The sequence below is a fragment of the Littorina saxatilis genome, linkage group LG15, assembly GCF_037325665.1.
Source record: "Littorina saxatilis isolate snail1 linkage group LG15, US_GU_Lsax_2.0, whole genome shotgun sequence".
In the NCBI taxonomy this organism is placed as follows: domain Eukaryota; kingdom Metazoa; phylum Mollusca; class Gastropoda; order Littorinimorpha; family Littorinidae; genus Littorina; species Littorina saxatilis.
In genome coordinates this window covers 3,140,969-3,158,468 of record NC_090259.1, presented here as the reverse complement: position 1 = coordinate 3,158,468, position 17,500 = coordinate 3,140,969, and the positions used below count along the sequence as shown (strand labels likewise).

Below are 17,500 nucleotides of genomic sequence, written 5' to 3'. Positions count from 1 at the left end.
CTGGGCTGAGGTCCACAAACCGAAAGAAGGTGCCACCCAAACGGGAGAGAACAAACTGCGGGGTCTGATTCGTTGAAATCACAACACATCTCAGTTTCAACCAATCATCACTGCGGCTGGCTCCCGTTTGGGTGGTCACTTTCTCGTGCAGCACTCCCTACTGTGCGATTTTTCCTATGCTTTCCACTGTATACTGGCCATTTGTATTAGTTGGTAAAAAATCATTACTGAAGAAGTACTCAACACAGATATTTGAAACTTTCAGGATTTACTGTTGATATGTTGATGCCCTTCAGTGCAAAGTTTCAAGTGTTTTCACTTAGAAAATAGCTGATTTAGGTGGGGGGTATAAATAACCCTTTTTCTGGCATCAAAATTACGCTGAACGCAGGGCCATCACTTCAAATTCGCGTGGTTTACTCACTCACATGGAGCGAGTTTTCGCGAGGAACAGGGTTGAGCTACGGTAGGGTCACTGCGCATGTCTGGTTTTTTTCTTCGCGGAAACGCTGTTGGGTTGTGTCCAGTCGCGTCCCTTGCAACAAGATGGCGACAAGCGCGTTACGGATTTACTGTTGTGGAGAGTTGATGGACGACGATGATGAACAAGCAGTACTGTTTTATTGTTGATGTGAATGTAATGCCAAAACATCGAACTATCGATTCGAACGTCAATGAAGAAGTGAGCGTGAAAATCGAGCGCAAAACAGCCGGGTAAAAGTTCAGGGCGCTATTAAAGTACATTTGAGCCGAAATCGCACCCAAACTCCTGTTGACCTCATTTCTTCCCAAAATAAACATCACTGCTAAAATAAAATGCATTAAAACCAAGACAGTATCCAACCCAGTATCCTTAATTTTTGAAAGGCTAAATGATTTACAACAAATGTCTTCTCACAATCCGTAACTTTGTCAAAAAATATTTGCAGAAGTTTCTCACCTCGCCTTGGCAGCCATCTTGGAACTGGAGAGACCCTACGCAGGAAGCATGGTTGAAAGTTGGTTAACCGGTGACGTCACTCCAGTCGTTCCGGACCGAGTTTTTGCGACCTCCGGTTCGACTCGAGTCACCTTAGTTGACGCTAAAACTCGCTCATGGACATACGGGCGGCTTGCACACCACTTCCCCACGAACCACTGCGATAGCAGTGTTTCAGCACGTGTCGTACTGGTAGACGCCATTGTTTTGCAAATTTGCACAAAGCCAGCGAGTACGAAATCAAACCTCGCGTCATCGTTCTACAGCAGACAGAAGTGAAACTAGCTTGGTAATTTGCAGACGATTGGTTAAACTTGAGAGCCAGCCTCTCTATTTTCGTACAAAAATTGACGTCATTGAGCTAAAAAAAATCCAAAGGTCAAACACTGCTATCGCAGTGGTTCGTGGGGAAGTGGTGTGCATGGGACCACTGCGATAGCAGTGGTTCGTTGCGAGTGAGTTAGCTCAGATCTATTGCAGTTCCTTACCACATCAGCCCACAGTTCCTCACCACATCAGCCCACAGTTCGTATAACGGATTCAAACGTGATAGCGATAGATACAAACTGAAATGTGCAAATGTACATACTATTTTGTCAAGCACCTACCTGCCACAGACAGCGTGTTTACCTGCCTAGTGGTGCGTGTGTGTTGAGGGGAATGGCGGAAAGATGGACAACACCAATCAGTCAGAGATGTGTCATCCATCTTAACAAACAACCTAAGGCCTCGGGCATCCGTCCTCTTCTGTGATAGAGGGGACCTAACCATCGACCTTGGCCCCTTAGTCTCTGTCTGTCTGTCTAGCTCTCTTTCTCTCTCTCTCCCTGTCTCTGTCTTCATGTCTCTCTCTCTCTCTCTCTCTCTCTCTCTCTCTCTCTCTCTCTCTCTCTCTCTCTCTCTCTCTCTCTCTCTCTCTCTCTCTCTCTCCTTCTCTCCCCCTGTCTCTATGTGTCTATGTGTCTCCGTCTCCGTCTCTGTCTCTGTCTCTGTTTCTGTCTCTGCCTCTCTCTCTGTCTCTCTCTGTCCTCTGTCTCTGTCTCTCTGTCTCTGCCTCTCTCTGTCCTCTGTCTCTGTCTCTCTGTCTCTGCCTCTCTCTCTCTCTCTTTTTTTATGTTTCTAGTTATGTATTTATATACTTATTCAGCCAGTTATTTATTACATTATTTTGGCATTATCCAAAAGTCTGAAAAATATTTTACATAAATAAAAGGCAAATAAGCCTACAAAACCGCTCCACTCCAACTATATTTCGCGTACACTATGGCAACAACCCCAACAAAATCTTTACTTCCATCCCCATTTTGAAATATCGCAACAACAGACTTCCAGATCTATAACACGATCATATGTGTTCTCTGTTTGCATGTCTGTCCAGTGTCCTGTCCCCCCATAAAGCATATCAACTCTACCTGTCCCAAGATAGGCCAATTGGTTCTAAGAGGACGTTAAAACTAATTATCATCATCATCTCTCTCTCTCTCTCTCTCTCTCTCTCTCTCTCTCTCTCTCTCTCTCTCTCTCTCTCTCTCTCTCTCTCTCTCTCTCTCGCTCTGGTTGATTTTGAAAAACTTTTGTTTCTCTTTAAAAACAAAATGTCCGTGTCGTACCTGATCTTGCCTATCATCAAACTACAGTGCATGTGTCATCTATTTTGGGTGACGTATGGCAGGCTAGCAGCCAGGAGACACATAGAGATGAAGGACGGAGCAGGGTCAAGGTCAAGGCAGGGGAAGTAACTGCCACACGTCAGAGCAGATCGCATTAGACTCAGGCGGACGACCGGGGAGGATATAATGTATGTCCTGATGACGTTTTGTGTTCCAGCCATGGTGTGGCCTAGGCCGACGCATTGTATGTCAACAGCAGTGGGCCTAGGGCGACGCATAGTATGTCAACAGCAGTGGGCCTAGGCCGACGCATAGTATGTCAACAGCAGTGGGCCTAGGGCGACGCATAGTTTGTCAACAGCAGTGGGCCTAGGCCGACGCATTGTATGTCAACATCAGTGGGCCTAGGGCGGCGTATAGTATGTCAACAGCAGTGGGCCTAGGGCGACGCATAGTATGTCAACAGCAGCGGAAGCTGACCAGAGCTTCTGTCACACTCAACTGCCGGTCTGGTTTGGGTGTGGACGTGTCCGCCATTAATGCAAAGCTCCTGTCACACTCAGCTGTCGGGCTGGTTTGGATGTGGACGTGTCCGCCATTAATGCAAAGCTCCTGTCACACTCAGCTGTCGGGCTGGTTTAGATGTGGACGTTTCCGCCATTAATGCAAAGCTTCTGTCACACTCAGCTGTCGGGCTGGTTTAGATGTGGACGTGTCCACCATTAATGCAAAGCTCCTGTCACACTCAGCTGTCGGGCTGGTTTGGATGTGGACGTGTCCGCCATTAATGCAAAGCTCCTGTCACACTCAGCTGTCGGGCTGGTTTGGATGTGGACGTGTCCGCCATTAATGCAAAGCTCCTGTCACACTCAACTGCCGGTCTGGTTTGGGTGTGGACGTGTCCGCCATTAATGCAAAGCTTCTGTCACACTCAGCTGTCGGGCTGGTTTAGATGTGGACGTGTCCGCCATTAATGCAAAGCTTCTGTCACACTCAACTGCCGGTCTGGTTTGGGTGTGGACGTGTCCGCCATTAATGCAAAGCTTCTGTCACACTCAGCTGTCGGGCTGGTTTAGATGTGGACGTTTCCGCCATTAATGCAAAGCTTCTGTCACACTCAGCTGCCGGTCTGGTTTAGATGTGGACGTGTCCGCCATTAATGCAAAGCTTCTGTCACACTCAGCTGCCGGTCTGGTTTAGATGTGGACGTGTCCGCCATTAATGCATCGAAAGTGTTGTATTAACGGGGCCGGGAATAGACGGCTCTGATTCATATTCATCCTGTCAGGGTCAGTTCGAGGAGGGCTAAGCATGGATGGGGATTATGCTGTATGTCACACGGTCAGCATTCAGTGCATGCTCTCAACGGACAACAACAACAACAACAACAACAACAACAACAACAACAACAACAACAACAACAACAACAACAACACAAAAACAGTGTGGCACGTGAACGTCTCGCCATAACGAGAGTATAATTAAGATCAGGAACGGAACGCAGAAGAAGATGAACACCCCTTCAGTATACTTCCGGTAAGATCAAATCAACGAGCGTCCCTTCTTTCATGTCATCTACCATTACGTCATTTCCTCTCTGTTGCACGTTGATTCTAAATCAGCAGCTCTTCAGACGATATAATTAAATATTATTCAGCCTGGTTCACTGATTCAGGTTGTGTGAAGATATTGCAGGTGTTAATATTCATCAAACAAGGACAAGACGTATAGTACATGTGGAACATTTGCAACGGTCACAACGGTCACAACGGTCACAGGCTACATGCACGCATGCACTGCATTACGCGAGAAAACCAAGTGACTTTAAGGGGACGGAGGGTCACACAATAAGCGAACAGAGCAGATGTTCAATTTCTAACTGCAGTCTTCTGTGAGGGCTATCCCTTTCATATGGCGTAGTTTATGCTAATTTATTACCAATTCAGTGCCCCATATGGCTTTTTGACCAATCAGGACGGATTCTAGGTGACCTGTTAAATGTTATAACGTTCAGGCAGGGACCCTTTTTGTATATCAAGCTAAAAATTGACAAAACAAAGTAAAAATGTAAATCAACAATATCAGCGTGATTTATTCTACAGAAGGACACTTCAAATGCTGTCAGATAATATTCTCTTTATCTAAAAAAAAATACCGATAAGCGAGTTTTGTCGGTGGGTGCTTTACGGAACAGCAAGGTACCGCCCATCCTCTGAGTGTGAAATGCCGACCCGCTCACTTGAATCTAAATTACCTAAGTTCGGAAAATCAAGTGAAATTGCGTCACTCGCGTTACGTAGAATGTATCTTTACATCATTTCCCATCCGTCTTGAGTCGGTTCTAAATCTGTCGCTCTCTATTCAACAAGAAAAAGCGAAGCAACCGAAACGCATGTTGAACATGGTTTATCTTGTGAGATTGTTGTGTGTCAAACGCATTTGATCTGTGAATATTCATCACGTCAGGAGTATTACTCTGATTGGCTGACCCAGGTCACGAGAATTCTTTGACTGACACAGTGACAGGCATAATCAGGTAGGAGCGCTCAAGTTTCCATTGGCTGTTCTGTCTAATTCGCGGGGTCGCTTCGAAATTTGTTTTGGTCGAATTAAACGGTAATAAAACCGTTATTTCTAATATGCGGACTGTTAGCAAATGATAACAGACATGTCTCACAAACGATATCAGCATTCGCCTAAAAGGCTCATGCTTGATATCTTTTTTCTCGACATGCCTGTTATCATTTGCTAACAGTCAGCATATTAGAAATAACTCATAATATTGTTCGCTTTGCATATTCATAAAAGAAAAATCTGCTCTTAATTTTTCATATTAGCATAAAATATGTATTAGTCCGGTATGTTTATTGCAACGGCCAATGGGATGTGGTGTCCAACGTGGAAAGAGAGGCATTGAACGGTGCATTGACACACACAATCACTCATTATAAACCCTCTCTAATAAACGTTAAATGGCTTCCATGTTGATTTGTCACAGAATGCAAGGGTACGCATAACCCTATGTCAAAAAAATAAAAATCATCTGATGTTTTCTAAAAAACACACTTCCACCAACACAAGAATAATATACATTCAAAATTCTTTACACTTAAGTCGGTTTCATGAGCACTTTTGTGACAGTAATCCAAGTATGTATGTTCCTCTTACCATTCTTTTCAGAAACAAAATCTATTGTGTTTTTTTCTTCTTCTAAAAACAGAGATTTGAGATGGGCACGAAACTCACACCCATTCTAAATCCTAGCAAATCAAAGTTCAATGTGTTTTGAGGGTAATTTTGTGACAATAAACTAAAGTATGCAAGTGTCACAATTCTTTCAGGCAAAAATTCCTCTTTTCAAACAACAGACACGAACACAAAACTATCACGCATTCACCAATCTTTCGACTCAAGTGTGCTTTGTGGCAGTACACAGGAATGTGTATTTGTGACAATTATTTTCAGGAAAAAAATTCGACTCATGTTTTCTCAAAGTACGCACCAACACAAACATAACACCAATTCATAATTCTCTTCACCTGAGTGTGTTTGGGGAGCCATTTTGTGACAGCACACAAGAGAGTGCTCCATGTGTAACATAAATTCTCCTGTACATTAATTATATACACGCATGACATGCATTATGCAACGTACGACACGCTTCACTGACTCCAAAACATCATGACAGCTGCCAAGTGTCTTATGAAGAGCCTAGGCTGCAGGGGAAATTGTCACGCATGAATAATTTTTGGGTTTTACGGTTGGCTGAATACACGAACACATTTACCTTCCCTGTTTTTGTCTGACTTTATAAATGCATGAGCAGCAAAGTGCAGTTTTCGTTTCGGTGATTGGTATACGTGTTAACTGCTGCTAATTCAAACATCTGAAAGATGGTAGTTTTAAGTTTTAAGCCCAGAGTAACCCGAGAGCGCTCACAAACAATCACACACACACCTACGCCTGCGCATGCACACTGAACACACACACACACACACACACACGCGCACAGCCTGTCTGATATATGACACAGGAAACACGGGTCTGTACGCACGACAAATCGTGTACAGTGAAAGTTGTTCTTTGAACAGTTCAAGCGGTGTGTATTATGGTGGTTGCCAGGTTGTAATATTGACAGATTGTGAGCTAGACGCTGATGGTGGGATCTTGTGTTAAGGCTATTTCTTGAAACATCAAGCTTCACATTGATACAAACCCTTCAATCTAAACCTTGACGTCTTTTGCTTGAAAAAACGAAGTCAGCAAAGCGTATGCACGTTTGTGTCTTGCACAGCATGTTGACAGAAAGGGTAGAGCAACAGAAAACGATGAGTGACTTGCACAGTATGTTGACAAAAAGGGTAGAGCAACAGAAAACGATGAGTGTCTTGCTCAGTGTGTTGACAGAAAGGGTAGAGCAACAGAAAACGACGAGTGTCTTGCTCAGTGTGTTGACAGAAAGGGTAGAGCAACAGAAAACGACGAGTGACTTGCTCGGTGTGTTGACAGAGAGGGTAGAGCGATAGAAAACGACGAGTGACTTGCTCAGTGTGTTGACAGAAAGGGTAGAGCAACAGAAAACGATGAGTGACTTGCACAGTATGTTGACAAAAAGGGTAGAGCAACAGAAAACGATGAGTGTCTTGCTCAGTGTGTTGACAGAAAGGGTAGAGCAACAGAAAACGACGAGTGACTTGCTCGGTGTGTTGACAGAGAGGGTAGAGCGATAGAAAACGACGAGTGACTTGCTCAGTGTGTTGAAAGAAAGGGTAGAGCGATAGAAAGCGATGAGTGTCTTGCTCAGTGTGTTGACAGAAAGGGTAGAGCAACAGAAAACGACGAGTGACTTGCTCGGTGTGTTGACAGAGAGGGTAGAGCGATAGAAAACGACGAGTGACTTGCTCAGTGTGTTGAAAGAAAGGGTAGAGCGATAGAAAGCGATGAGAGAGATAAAGCAGTTGCAACCAGCCTAGATTGAATATAGACCTGTAAATCAGAGGTGGTGGCCGCGAGAAAGTCCGCTACTAGGTGGGACCGCTACTAGGTGGGACCCAAGCGCTGGATCGGATAGTGGAAATAACAAAGCTCAATTACAACCAGTCCTACCCAGTGCTTGGTGTACACTTTCTCGTGCGCGACATCCGTGTCCCAGTTGTTGTTGTTGTTGTTGTTGTTGTTGTTGTTGTTGTTGTTGTTGTTGTTGTTGTTGTCGTCGTTGTTGTTGTTGTTGTTGTTGTTGTCGTCGTTGTTGTTGTTGTTGTTGTTGTTGTTGTGGTCGTGTGTGCGTGTGTGTATGTGTGTGATTGTTAGTTTGACTGGTTATTTATTCATTTATTGGGGGGGGGGGGGGGCTAGGCAACCATTCACCCACGCAAACAAGAGATGGGTTTGTTCCAAGTCATGATTTGTAGCACTATTCACACACCGCGTGTCTACCTTCGCTCGGGGCTACCATTGAAAGTAAGGCAGAAAGAACAGGCTGTGTTGTGGTTCGATAGCGTGTCACTATAGCTACTGGGCAAAACACACCCACAACACATGTACACCAGTATGCTACAGAGAGATAAAGCTAGAAGGGAAACGAAGGCGAGAGCCAGAGAGAGAGAGAGAGAACGACTGAAGCTGAAACTAAACAGACACTTTCAGTTCACAGCCAGGCATCCAGAAAAAAAACCAGAATTACTGGCAGACTTGCGGACACACAGACATATAATATAGACAAACAAACTCAGGTAAACAGACAAACAGACTCGCGGACAGACAGACAGGGACACAGCAGACAGAGAGACACTGACACAGACATATAATATAGACAAACAAACTCAGGTAAACAGACAAACAGACTTGCGGACAGACAGACAGGGAGACATACATACATATAATATAGACAAACAAACTCAGAAAAACAGACAGACAGACAGACAGACAGATAGGCAAGCAGGCAGACATACAGACAGATTTGCAGACAGACATACAGACAAGCACACTAAGGATAACAGACAATGATATATTCTTACACACAAATACACAGACAGATGGACGGACACGCAGACGGACACGCAGACGCACACACAGACAGACACGCAGACGTAAACATAGACGAACACACAGGCGGACACACAGGCGAACATAGAGACGGACACACAGACAAACGCACCTGTAGCGCCATCAGCCAGATCATCATAGACTCGTGGTTCTCTGCAGTGAGGTACACCTCTTTGCTGTCCTCTCTGAAACAGTCAACCATTCAGTTTATCAACCAACCATTCAGTTTATCAACCAACCATTCAGTTTATCAACCAACCAGTCAGTTTATCGATCAACCTGTCAGTTTATCAACCAACCTGTCAGTTTATCAACCAACCAGTCAGTTTATCAACCAACCTGTCAGTTTATCAACCAACCAGTCAGTTTATCAACCAACCTGTCAGCTTTATCAATCAACCAGTCAGTTAATCAATCAACCTTTAACCGTCCTCTCAGAAACAGTCCACCAGTAAGAAATAAGATCACCAGTCAACCAATCAGTTTATCAATCAACCAGTCAACCAATCAGTTTATCAATCAACCAGTCAACCAATCAGTTTATCAATCAACCAGTCAACCAATCAGTTTATCAATCAACCAGTCAACCAATCAGTTTATCAATCAACCAGTCAACCAATCAGTTTATCAATCAACCAGTCAACCAATCAGTTTATCAATCAACCAGTCAACCAGTCTGCCGTAAAGGGTTTCGTTCTTTCATTCTTTGCAGAAACGGCTACACACACAAACTAATAGAAAGACTGACACAGGCGAACAGAAATAAAAAAAAACAGAGAGAGAGAGAGAGAGAGAGAGAGAGAGAGAGAGAGAGAGAGAGAGAGAGAGAGAGACACACACACATACACACATACACACACACATGCATACACACACACACACACACGCATACACACACACACACACACACACACACACACAGACGCACGCTTACGCTCACATATATATTATACCCCTCCACCCCCACCCCCCCAACTCACACACACACACACGCCCACACACACACACACACACACACACACACACACACCACAAACCAACAAGAAAAATGTTCATTCAAAATGAACAGCGTCGATGCAATGTCCACCAAAGATTTATTTTGGGAAGTGTTAAAGGTTAGGGTCAAAAGTTAATGAATTGCATGTTGTGCTGGATATATAAATTGTTTATTTCAGTCAATGCTTGATTCATAAGTACATTTTTCAGCATGGTGCATCTACAGGAGGGTGCTCCAACAATGATGCATAGTGCCAACATTTAGCGCAAACTTTTCACAACAGTGCATTATTACCACAAAGCGCATACAGCGATTATATAGTAGCAAGTTGCACTAAACATTTGAACAAAATATGTTAACAGCACAGCACCAAGTTTTGCATAAGTGCACAACAGCACTGACCATTTCACAAAAGTGCATAACAGCTGTGACAATTTTACAAAAGTGCATTGACCATTTCAGGCAGATGGCTAACATGCAGATTTCGCTTTTGTCTGTCTTTCTTTGAAAAGTAGGCATGTTCAAGATCGATGAAGTCATGAGCAATTGGGTTAGATGACAGAAAAGATTCAAAAACGTCAGATTCAGTTAGATGACAGAAAAGATTCAAAAACGTCAGATTCAGTGTTTTGGGCACTGTTGAACAGGAACATTCTCTCCTGTTCAACAAATGTGGGTTCAATTCAAAAGCAACATTGTCACAGATAGGCTAGTGTTACATTTCTGTAAAGTTTCAAAAACATCTTCCATGTTTTGGTTACTGTTGAACAGAGGCATATTTTCCTGTTCAAAAAAGTCTGACACAAATTGTCGTAGTTGTGGGTTAAGGTTCGATCTATACTGTCCTTCAAACGAGTCGTAGAACCGTCATTGTCACAGATAGTGTTACATTTCTGTTTTACATTCAAACGAGTCGTAGAAGTAGTAGTACATTTGCGTTTGGTTGTTTTTTCTTTTAGATTCCTGTCACTCATACTAGCAGTATTGATTGAGGTACATAAATCTGTTGATGTACAGGGATGACTTGTTTGTAATGAATCCTTGTTTCCTCCACATTGAGTTTGCATTGCAGTTGGACAGAAATGAACAGGTGTTAATTGATAAACACATTGATAATGGCTTTTGAGAAAATCAATCAATTCTGCAAAGGAATTAACTTGATGACATCAAAACTGCAGCGCCATTTGAAGAATGGTTACCATTTCTGTTTCTTTGATGGGAATCAAACAAATAAAAACATTGACTATCCAAGTTACCATGAATGGCAATAGTTGACTCCTGAAAAGTAGCAAGGATATAATTTGAGACGATAAACGCCTGATGCAATCCCTCCTCAAGGTCAGTCAACTCAAAACCTTCATCATTCGCAACATCAGTAGGCAACACAGCGGGATTCGTATGTCCAGAAATCATGTCGAAAAAATATTACATTTCAAAAGCATGTCCAACCACAGTTGTTGGCAAGTGTTCGTGTCCGAAGTAGCCTTCAGTGTGTGTATATGTATTCATGTGACAGAGAACGTGACCTCATTGTTCAATCCTCTCTCTCTCTTCTTTCTCATTCGAACGCACACACGCAAGAACGTAGCCTACGCACGCATGCACGCGCACGCACACACACACACACACACACACACACACACACACACACACACACACACACACACACACACACACACACACACACACACACACACACACACCCCACTGACGCACACGGCAAACCACGCACACACACACTGACTGTCGGCAAGCATCTCTTTTTGTTTTCTTTACCTTTGTTTATTGTGTTTTCGATATTTGTGTTTATTTTTTGCTTGACTTATCTGTTTTATTTTAATGTTTGCTATCCACATCGTGTGATAAATGTTTCTTCTCAGTCTCCGAGTCAGTTTAGTTTCTGCACGCCGCTTTGGTACTCCTTGTTTTTCTAACTGGTGTATTGTGCGCGACTGATTTGCGGATTTATTTTTATTCCTTTCATATGCAGTTGAAGTGTTGTGGGTGTTATTGTCTGTATATGCTTTGTTGCGTCTGTGTATGCCTACAAGAATTTTGGGTGTAATGTGCCCGTGGTCTGCTCGCAGTCGAGCACAGAAAACATGGCGGCGCCCTGTGGCAAATTCGTGGAAAGTCTTTCCCGACCACAGATACCAGCGTCGTCCGCGACGCTGGAACACTAAAACTGCTGCCGCATGAAAATGCACACGCACCAGGCCAAGCCTGCCTGCCTGCCTGCTTTATTTAAATCAATATTCAGAGAAAATATATTTCGCGCATGCAATTTAGCATACAGTGTATACAGTGTGGATACATGTTCATATACAACTGTGCCAGAATGGCCCCACTTGACCTTATACGGGCACCAGCTGTGACCTCCCTGACCTCTCTGACCGTAAACAGCAACAGCAAGCAATTCTATTTTTGCCTCACGCACTATGTTCTGCCCACATTCACTCGTTCTCTCGAACATTGTGAGGAGCGCTGCAACATCATCGCCTCTACAAATCTAACATGCAGTTCATTCACTCCTATATCGCCATGTACAGCACTGCTACATCAGAGTCTCATCAAATCTATCATGCAGTGGAACCCCTTTTTATACTACAAATATGAGAAAATCAGGTCTTATGATGAAAGAAAGAAGTTCGGTGTTGTTGTTGATCTGTTTGATTGTGATGGCGTTGTTATTGATGTTGTGGTTTAGTTGTTGTTATTGTTGTTGTTGTTGTTGTTGTTGTTGTTGTTGTTGTTGTTTTTGTTGTTGTTGTTGATGTGTAAGTATGTGCGTGCACGAGTGCGTTATTTCATTACGCCCACCACACACAATCAATTATGTCACCCAAAAGATGAATAGTCAGGCAACATCCATACAGTTTATTGCTATGATTCACACAGTAGAGCGAGACATGGCGGGGCCATGTGGGACCACGCACTCAGCAATAACCAACGTGACCGTAGCGTGTTCGCTGAGTCAGCCTGGCGGTAACAGCTGGGCCCGTATCACGCACAATTAAAACCACATCTATCACGCATGTTCTGTACTCTGTATATAAAGAAAACTTCCTTCTGTCAGCTACCACGCACAATTAAAACCACATCTATCACGCATGTTCTGTACTCTGTATATAAAGAAAACTTCCTTCTGTCAGCTACCACGCACAATTAAAACCACATCTATCACGCATGTTCTGTACTCTGTATATAAAGAAAACTTCATTCTCTCGGCTACCAGGCACAATTAAAACCACATCTATCACGCATGTTCTGTACTCTGTATATAAAGAAAACTTCATTCTCTCGGCTACCACGCACAATTAAAACCACATCTATCACGCATGTTCTGTACTCTGTATATAAAGAAAACTTCATTCTCTCGGCTACCACGCACAATTAAAACCACATCTATCACGCATGTTCTGTACTCTGTATATAAAGAAAACTTCCTTCTCTCAGATACCACGCACAGTTAAAACCACATCTATCACGCATGTTCTGTACTCTGTATATAAAGAAAACTTCATTCTCTCGGCTACCACGCACAATTAAAACCACATCTATCACGCATGTTCTGTACTCTGTATATAAAGAAAACTTCCTTCTCTCAGATACCACGCACAGTTAAAACCACATCTATCACGCATGCTCTGTACATATAACCACATACATGTCCCTAACAGGACATTAATTCCCTGTGAGGACGTTAAGGCCCCCCCCCACACTGTGTGTAAGCTATCACGCACAACGCTGCACTTCTTTCCAGGCTTGTGCAGGAAAAAGAAGCATCCTTATAAAAAAGATGCATGCCGAAATTAAAGGTGGTCGTCTACATTTTTGCTTTTTATCAATAATCTTATGGTTATATTTTGCTTAAAAGTTATGTCATATGATGAATGAACCATGGGGGAAAAATATATATAAAAAAAAAATATATAAAAACAGTTTTTATTTTTGAGAAGTGTTAGCAGAGACATGGCGACATATTGATCAGGATGCTGACACGAGCACATACAAAGGTTAATACGGTACAATCATATTTACGACGTATAGCCTCTAAACAATTTCTTAAAGATTCGGGTCACCAAAACTAAAAATAACTTCGTCTTATCTCAGCAACCCGCATGTGGTGCTTCTTTATTAGACTGGGTTGGTGCCAAAACCCTGGCCTTGCCAGCCTTTTTTTCTAATCCTAAACACACACCCCGTTCTACTATCGCCAACACCACCACCACCACCACCACCACCACCACCACCACCATCCCCTGTGACCCAAATGAGCATGTTCTGTTCTCATTGTGCCCGATCAGGTAGCCTACACGCTCAATCGATTCCTAAACAACACATGCGCGTGACTCTGCGCGTGAATGATCGCATTACGCGCTTTGACAATCAGTCGACTATGATTTCACTTCACTGGGATCTTGGTGTTATGTCTCATGCTCAGTTAAATGTATGCTTTGTATGCTTGTTGATTTGTGCTAGTTTATTCTATAATGAATCTGTAAGTGTAAAGCGCCTGGAGCCAATTGATGGGACTCGCGCTATAGAAAAGTTATTTATTATTATTATTTAAGTTATTGAGACATCCCAGTGCACTAAGGGATTTATAGAGCAAATCGAGAAAATTCATTATTGAACGAAGCGCATAGCGCTGAGTTCAATAATTATTTTCGAGATTTGCTCTATAAATCCCTTAGTGCACTGGGATTGTTTCAATAACGATATTGTCAGTACCGCCATAGAAAAAAGAAAATTCCAAGCGCACATTTTGCAACGCGCATTTGAATAGGCATAACTGTGTGGTCAGGTCGTGTACAGTAAAGATCTACTTTTGTGTGGGGTGTCTCAAGTGTGTCGTGCTTTCGTCACACGCATTTTAATTTCTGTTGGTAAATTCCAGTGTAGCGTTAATCTGAACAGTGATGATCTTTCAGAGAGACCTCATTTGAACTCGGAGAAAGGGCTGTGCTCTTCATTATTTGCGATTCGAAACCTCCAGTCGAGCTTCGACGGATTGACTGTGCGGAGTGACTCCCCTTGAATTGACTCGAAGCCGCGGGACTCGACGGTTCGCACATTTTCAAAACAAATGTGGCATATTTTCGTGTTGTATCTTCATTCATCGGGGAGTCTGATACTAAATATGAACGGTAAGAATGCTCTGAACCCTACACGTATTATATCCCCATCGTTTTTTCGTTCACATTTGCCCAACATGTTAATTTGCTGAGCGGGGTTTATGTCGTCTGCTAGGGCAATCAAACCACTGCATGCAGTCTGCACTGACTGAGTCTGCAAGGACGAGGCACTCTGGTAATAAGTCTTATAATGGTAAGAACGTTCTGAACCCTACACGTTTTCGATTACGATTGTTCTTGCCTTGAAATAATAATTCGGAAACCATTCATTTACTGAACTGATGCAGTCGTATTTCAGTGTAGTCAGTGCGGCTACGTATGACAGAGTCGATCGAGTCAGTCTTCCAAACTGGTCTAGCTGGTACGTTATCGGAATAACACTTGTGTTTTCTGCTAGCGGGTGGGAATTTTATATTAACTCATCATTTGGTAATGTGGATGATAAGCTACATGCCACTAACACGATGAGAAGAATCTATGCAAGTCGGCGAGAATTAGATGAAACCCAGCGGCTTCTCAGTATTTTTAGATCAGTGGCAGCCGCACTGTGGCACAGGCACATGCAATCTGTCAGAAAAAAACCCACTTCTGCTTTAATTGAGAAGTAGGGAATTTATGGTCATTTGGTATTGTGGAGAATATAAGCTACATGTCAGTAATTAATTCTGAGGATGAGAGCACAGTCTTGCTTAGGTAAAGGGCGTAAGAATACGCTCTGTGGAAAAGTTAGCGCACTCCAAGAGTGCGCTAACAGTTTTAGCGCATCGCCATTAGCCAATCAACTGGTTCACATCAGTCATGTGACACCAGTACTTACTGACAATTATTATTATTATTACTTCATGAATTCTTTCATCGCTAAATTGAGTCTGTTGGAAGGGGAAAAGCCGAAAAAGAAAACCGTGTTATTAGACACAATCAATATTAAAAATGGGGAATAGGGGAAAGAGGTTTGGAGCAGGGGGGGGGGGGGGGGGTCTGGGCAAAGACAAAGACAGTACAATAAGATGTTTGAGGAGAGAAGGAAGAAGGGAGATATGAAGGGGAATGAAGAGATGGACAGATGATGGGGAGCGCGAGGGGAGATACAATGAAATTCTAGAGGGGAAGGAGAGGGAGATAGGAAAGATGAGGAAGATGGGATATTGGAAGGGGAATGAAAAGATAGATAGGGGAAGGAGAGGGAGATAGGATAGACGAGGAAGATGGGATATTGGAAGGGGAATGAAAAGATAGATAGGGAAAGGAGAGGGGGGAGAGGGGGGTGGAAAGATACAATGAATCGTTGAAGGGGAGGGGGAGGGGATATGAAGGAAAATGAAAGACGGATGGGGGGGGGGGGGGGGGAGAAACATACCACGATGTGAGGGGAGAGAGAGAGGGGGGGGGGGAGAGAAAGAGAGAGACAGAGAGAGACAGAGGGACAGACAGAGAGACAGAGACAGAAAGATACACAGCAAGGGGGTCCGGGAGGGGAAAGAGGAGATAGAGAAGGGAAGGTTTGACTAGAACCATCTGCTCCAAAGGAGACAATTCAATCTGACGACAGCTGGACGGCCTGATTTGCAGACGCCGCTGTTTTTACCCCCAAGAGATTGTTCTCCATGATATCAAGGTCAAGGACGCTAAGTAAAAACAAACAACACATAAACACAACCCTGATGTTGTATATGCAGCACATGTCCTCTTTGCCGGGAGAAAACATTTATATAATTATGACAATTGCCATATCTCGCTTTTTTGAATACTTTCTTTTTTCTATTGATGATGTTTATATTGATGATGTTTATATTGATGATGTTTATATTGATGATGTTTATGTTGATGATGTTTATGTTGATGATGTTTATATTGATGATGTTTATGTTGATGATGTTTATGTTGATGATGTTTATGTTGATGATGTTTATGTTGATGATGTTTATGTTGATGATGTTTATATGTTGATGATGTTTATGTTGATGATGTTTATGTTGATGATGTTTATGTTGATGATGTTTATGTTGATGATGTTTATATGTTGATGATGTTTATGTTGTTCAGAGTGATAATGTGGAGGTATTGTTTTGTTTTCTTTGTTGTTTATGTTTATATTTATGTAGTTTCTGTTGTTGTAGTTGTAGTTTTGTTGTTGTTGTTGTTGTCGTCTTTGTTCGCAGCTCTGCCATTTGCATACCAAATCCAGAATGCATTGCGTTTTCTGTTTATTGAGTGGTCTCGATTAGCATAAGAATTGCCATCTCAGGGAGTTGATAGTATAGTAAGGTCTTCCGGCCTAGTAAAAATTTCGTTCACACATACACGCGACATATTGCTGTAACTTTGCAAGTGTTAAGCTAGGATGCTGCAAGACTACAGAGACAGAGAGAGAGAGAGAGAGAGAGAGAGAGAGAGAGAGAGAGAGAGAGAGAGAGAGAGAGAGAGAAAGAGAGACAGACAGACAGACAGACAGACAGACAGACAGACAGACAGACGGACAGACGGATAGAAGTGTGCTATAAACTCACATGATGACGAACTGGTTCTGGTTATCGAGGTCAAGAGAGATGGCGGCGCCCCTGAGCTCTATCTGACCCATGGGCGGCTTGCAGCGCGCGTCCTCCTCTGATTTGTGGTACACCAGCTGACCGCGACTCTCGTCTAGCACACACCACAACTTTTTCTTGGCCTTTAGGCGACTCAGCGCTGTAACGATACAGTACAGTACCATGAAGACAAGACAAGACAAGAC

General features: G+C 43.1%; 1 protein-coding gene across 1 annotated transcript in view; it reads right to left on the bottom strand.

Moving 5' to 3' along the window:
- LOC138948212 (uncharacterized) overlaps nucleotides 1–17,500 on the bottom strand; it is a gene marked incomplete in the record, with an annotated part of 107,218 nt that overhangs the window by 87,327 nt on the left and 2,391 nt on the right. The window contains 2 exon segments of the mRNA XM_070319715.1: nucleotides 8,747–8,819; nucleotides 17,277–17,454. Coding sequence (XP_070175816.1) covers nucleotides 8,747–8,819; nucleotides 17,277–17,454 — 251 coding nt within the window.